Here is a 6,115-nt window from a genome sequence, read left to right on the forward strand (position 1 = left end):
TTTGGGTTTTTATTTTGAGGTTTTGGTTTTATAAGATTATTCTCTTACTAAAAATGATCAGTATAGAAATATAATTCCATGATAACACATGTATAACCCAGATCATATTGCTTGCCAGCTCTGAGAAGGAGGAGGGAGACAAATCAGATCATACAACTTCAGAAAACTTATGTGGAAATTTGTTATTACACATAATTGCTAAAATATCTTTAAAAAGTAAAAGCCTCCATGACCTGGCCCTTTTCTCTTTTTTCTGTCTTTTTATACATCCCTCTCTTCCCCCTAACATGTATTCTCTGATCAAATGACACTATCCCCCTTACCATTCCTCATATAAAACAGTCCATCTCTTTTTCTGTATTATTTTATTTTTTAAGTAAATTTTATTTATTTATTTTATTACATTTTAAAATTTGAGCTTTTATCTCTCTCCCTACCCCACACTAGAGAAGGCCACTATTTGACACATTTTCGCACACACACATACATATATGTACATATATACATACATGTATATATGTACATATATGTTCAGACACATAGTGAAAATGTAAATGTAATAAAATTCTTGTGCAATAATTTTGCATTTTATACATGTATGTATATATACATGTGTCAGTATAGGTATATATATGTGTGTGTATATAAATATAAATGTAAAACCATGTAATACATACGTGTCTTTATCAATTCTTTCTCTGGAGGTAGATATTCATAGTTATTCTTCAAACACTATTGCTGTTACTATATATAACATTCTCTTGGTTCTGTTCATTTCACTTGACATTATTTAATGGACATTCTATCTCTTGACTACAAATGTTTTCATTAGCTGTCTCCAGTGGCTAGGACTTTCTCTCTCAGCTTCACCTCCTAGCTTCTCTCTCTTCATTCAAGTGTTAGCGAAAGTTTCACCTTCTATAAGAAACCTTTCTTTTGCTTCTAAATGCTAATGCTTTCCCTCCTAGATTATCTCCAATTCATCCTGTATATATCTTATTTGTTCATAGTTGCTGTTTCCATGTTTCCCCCATTATTTCATGCGCCCCTTTGTGAGCTGGAACTATTTTGTCTTTCTTTGGATTTCCCCAGTGCTTAGCATAGTAATTGGCACATAGTACATGCTCAATAAATGTCAGTGTCCTGAGTGATTAAGAAACCCAGATACTAGTATATATTGATAGGTAAATCAAGCTAAATTCAATCATAGGTAGTGGTCCATAATGAGGCAGGAACCCTAGGCTATGGCCCAAGACAGAATCTTTAGAATGACCAGCTGATGTTTGAGCATTACCACACAGGTGCTCAACTTCGAAGAGAGAGGCAAAATCTCTTGATTTTTAAACTAAATTTATTTTTTAAACAAGGTCATCTTTACAATATTTTCCCAGGGAATGGCCTCCCCCAACCTCAAAGGCTTGATTGATTCCAAAAGTTTATGTAAATTGGATATCCTAATTTTATAAGAATTCTCAGACATCTCTACTTCAGGAATGGATAAAGTCTAGATATAAACAAATAACTTTATTCTAACGTATCAGAAATTTGGTTTAATATTTTTTGGAGCTCATCTCTACTATCTGGTAATGGTGGGAACTGTGTTCTTAAATGTGGGCTCATTAATCTTCCTCCCAGAATAATCCTTTAAATAAAAAGTAGACTTTCAGCAGCAAATCTATTTGAAGTCAATAGACTGGAGGTGAGATTTGAAGTTTTACAGGGAATGGGCTGGGGAGGTTATAAGGAGCTTTCCATTATTTGAGGAGAGGCTTTTGTGCTAGGGCAGGCCTCTATTAGTTATTTCTCATTCCACGTAAAAGGAAAAATCATTCACATGTATGCATGTATAAACCAATAAATACATACACATGTATATATATATATGTTCAGACACATAGTGAAATTATAAATGTAATGGTATTTATATGCAATAATTTTACATTTTATACATATACATTTATTTTTAACATACACATTTTATACATACACATATACAGTAGGATCTCATTTTACATAAACCCAATGCACAAATTCAAGTATGTGATTGGCAATCAAAAAAATAAAGGCAGAGAAATTCACAAAATAAACTCCTTAATTCCATGGTCTTGCAGCATCCACTCACATTCATTCTTGCTCTGGGGAACATTACTGTAAGTCATTTATATTAGTTTCACAGTGAACTTTAGCTCTACATTATTCTTTGTCTGGAGTTCTCGATTATAAGTTCTATCTCTGTCAAAGCAGTACTTCTCTTGTTTCATTTATGCTGTTTAGTTAATAATGGCCCCAAAGTACAGGTGTAGTGATGCCAATAACTCTGATAATGTTCATATAAGAAATATTTATTAAATAATTGGATTCATTATTTTGCTCAATTTCCAATGTACATAAAGGGTCTTGGGATGTATTGGTTGCATAAAATGAGGTCCTATTGTAACCACATAATAAAGGATTCATTATATATGCAATATAATATACAACAGAGATACACACATAAAATATATTATATATATACATATATATATCATGTACACACATATTAATGTATCCTTTATGGGCTCAACTAATGCCTAGATTTTATACTAGTATTAGATTCAGAGATTTTTTGAGCTTATAGAAACTTCAGAAATTATCTGATCCAACTCACTTATTTTGCAAATGAGGAATTTAAGAAATCCCTAGGGGAGAGGTGATTTGATTGGGACCATATAAAAAGGGTTGGAGATGTAATTCACATCTCTCAGATTCAAAGAAAAATAGGAAGATTTATATAAACTGATATAGAAGGAAGTAAACAGAAACAAGATAATAACTTGAACTTGTACATAATGACTACAATGATGTCAATAAAAAATTCACTAAGATGTTGAACTCAGAGTAACTAAAAAAACTAATGAATCAGAGAAGAGATAATGAAGTATAATGTTCCCCTATCAATGGAAAAGTGGCAACCTAGACAGAATATTACATACTTTGTGTCAGATATGGAAATTTTTGCTTACTTATTTTTCTCTGTCATAAGTAAGGACTCAGTGAGGGGGAGGAGGACAATGTTGAAGTGACAGATATAAAGATAAAAGGCATCAGTAGAATCTTTTTTTTAATAAAAGAAAGAAAATAGAGGTTCAGCACAAGTAAATCCGTTACCCAAAGTCATCCAGATATTAAAGAATAGAGCTAGGAAATGAACCTACTTCTCCTAATTCTTTTTTTAAAAACCTTTATGCTCTGTCTTAGTATTAATTCTAAGACAGAAGAATGGCAAGGTTCATTATCAAATAAGTTATCAAAATTAAGTGACTTGCCCAAGGGTCACAGAGCTAGCAAGTGTCTGAGGTCAGATTTGAACCAAAGTCCTTATGCATTGTATTACTCAGCTGCCCCACATATCTCCTAATTCTAAGTCCCACATACTTAAAATTATATTACACTGAGTCTTCCCTAAAAAACTAGAGGCCAGAGTGGGTGATAGGGTTCCAGGATTAAGATATCCAGAACTGAGAATGGTGCAAATTATGGAGCTAATTCTTGAATGTCTCAGAAGACAAGACTTCTCTTCAAGTGGAGATCCAAGAAGAGCTTAGGCTGTTTATTCATCAGAGTCTGACAACCTAGGGCAAAAAGCCCTAGGGCTTAAGAGACAGTCTTTATGGTCTGGGAAGAGTGGGTGGAAATATAATCTCAGAGGTTGTCTTAGTCCCAAACAGTACACACCCAACCCCTAGCCTCCCACTGGAGGAAGTTAGTGCCATTATAAGTGAAGATACTTTTGTCAAAATGGTGGAAAAATGAGTGAAGGGAGTATGATGGCCAGTAAATGTGCAGGGCAGCTGGTTGGTGTCTTGCCAATGATGTCTCAATAGATAGCCTGGAAGAAGACTAAACTTCCCTTACATGACCTTCTGTTTTTCCTCAGCAACTGAAGTTACCATCTGTACTGTCACTCTGGAAAAGACTTCTGCTGGTTTAGGATTCAGTCTGGAAGGAGGAAAAGGCTCAATTCATGGAGATAAGCCTATCTCGGTTAACAGGATTTTCAAAGGTATTGAACTAGTAGGGTGCCAGGCTTTCTCCTGGGGGCATTAAAAAAAAAAAAAAAAAAAAAAACACCTCTTGGAAATCATTTAACATGTTCCAATTCATAAATATTTATTTGAAGATTGTCTTCCCTATTAGAATGTGAGCTTCTGGAGTTGAGATACCATTTCTTAGCACAGTGTTGGCCACATAGCCCAGCTGAAATCATTACTGATGTACTGACTTTGAGGGGCAGTTGAGTATTACACTATTTGAGATAGTCATAAAATATTCAATATGGAAGGGAACTTAGAAATCATCTTGCCTCAACACCTCATTTGACAGATAAGGAAAGCAGACTTGCTCAAGGTCCCTCCCACATCTGGTATATGGTTGGAATGGGACTTAAACCTTTGCCTATTGATCTCTAGTCCAGTGCTCTTTTCACTACACCTTATGCTGTCCATAATCTGGATTTAGGAGACATATGTGAGAATACAATCGCCTTGGGTGATTTTGTATGAAGTCCTTCTCCCACGTCTCCTTGTCCTTGGGCTTCATAGGCATCTGGAATACTTTGATTAGCAAGAGGGCACTTCTGTAGGCAGAAGGAGGAGGGATATTATTGTTAGAATGTGAAAGAATGAATTGTCTCCTTTTAGTCTTTAGGATTTTTAATCCACTTCAGGGGATCCAGTTCCCCTGGGACCATTGGGAGCTTAGAAGTGCCTAAAAACCCATCCAGTCTCCTAAACATACACTCTGGCCAGGAGGCTGCCTTAACTTCTGGTACCAAGGGATACTCAGGCTTCAGAATTATGAAAAATTGCATTTTTCGTCAGTCAGTCAACAAACATTTATTAAGTGCCTAATATGTGCCAGACTTTGTGCTAACCCCTGGAGACACGAAGAAAAGCAAAAGAGAATCCTTGCTTTCAAGGAGCTACCAATATAATAGGGCATTGTCCCATTTACCAAAAACACTAGGAAAAGTGGACTCCAATTTTTGAATAATCCTGATAGTCTTAGAGTTGTGTTAGCATGCATTTAGTTTAATGGGAAAATTTCTTGTAGATCTGCTTTCTGCTTTCTTTAGACTTTCCCTGGCTTCTTTGAGGCATATATTTATCCTCTCAGTTGCTTTCTTCTCCAAGTAAAATGTCAGAATAACCTCTCCCCATCAAATCTTTTTTCCCTGTTCTCAGGGGTAGCTTCAGAACAAAGTGATGCAGTTCAGCCAGGAGATGAAATATTGCAGCTTAACACCACCACAATGCAAGGACTTACTCGTTTTGAAGCCTGGAATGTTATCAAGTCTTTACCTGATGGGCCCATCACAGCTGTCATCAGGAAAAAAGGACTCCATCCCTCCCTGGCCAAATCTTCTGAACAGTCCCAAGGGAAGGATTGATGGCTGTAGAGCTGGAGCAACAAACATCTCCCTCCCTCAAATTGTTCTCTCTCAGGACCTCTTCTCCCATAGTGCAGATGTTGGGAAAGTCCAGATGCTTGACTCTGGCAATTGCTGGATATCATCAACTTTCTGGGACACCATCCAACAACAGGTTGTCCAGAAAATGAAGATCCATAACTGCCTCCAGAATCTCAATATTCTGCAACAGCTCATCATACAAACTGTATAGACATTGTAAAAAGACTATACATATATAGAGATCATATTGGAGATACAATGGTATAATAAAGATAGATAAATTTAATTCACTTCAAAAGCCATTTTCTGATTTTAAAATTGTTTTAATTGGGCCCAGGAGAAGCTTGTGGTGTGTGGATGGTGTTGTGTAACTTTGGAAGACACTACTTGTATCAATAAGCAAGGGGGTTTCCTAAGGAAATCAGGGAATTTTTATGTGATGAGAAAATGTGAAATGGGCAAATGAGGATTGTTAGATGGCAGGCTTTTGTATAGAGCTGACTCATCTGTCTTAAAGCTTTTTCATCTGAAAAGAATCAGGGGAAATAGAGAAGAATGGCTATATACCCACACATGCATATATATGTGTGAGTTATATCAAGGTGCTAAAAGTAGTATTTTGTATTTATATACCACCTTTTGTCAGTGATCTCCAAGTATTTTATA

The 6,115-nt window shown here is 35.8% G+C and overlaps 1 protein-coding gene across 1 annotated transcript in view; it reads left to right on the top strand.

Annotated features, from left to right (window-relative positions):
* Positions 1 to 5,738, top strand: part of IL16 (interleukin 16) — a 168,749-nt gene extending 163,011 nt beyond the window's left edge. Inside the window, exons 20-21 of the mRNA XM_044662513.1 lie at positions 3,917 to 4,042; positions 5,223 to 5,738. Coding sequence (XP_044518448.1) covers positions 3,917 to 4,042; positions 5,223 to 5,428 — 332 coding nt within the window. The 3' untranslated portion in view covers positions 5,429 to 5,738. The remainder of the gene's footprint in view (positions 1 to 3,916; positions 4,043 to 5,222) is intronic.
* The last annotated feature ends 377 nt before the right edge of the window (positions 5,739 to 6,115 follow it).

This window comes from Gracilinanus agilis, chromosome 2 (genome assembly GCF_016433145.1).
Source record: "Gracilinanus agilis isolate LMUSP501 chromosome 2, AgileGrace, whole genome shotgun sequence".
In the NCBI taxonomy this organism is placed as follows: domain Eukaryota; kingdom Metazoa; phylum Chordata; class Mammalia; order Didelphimorphia; family Didelphidae; genus Gracilinanus; species Gracilinanus agilis.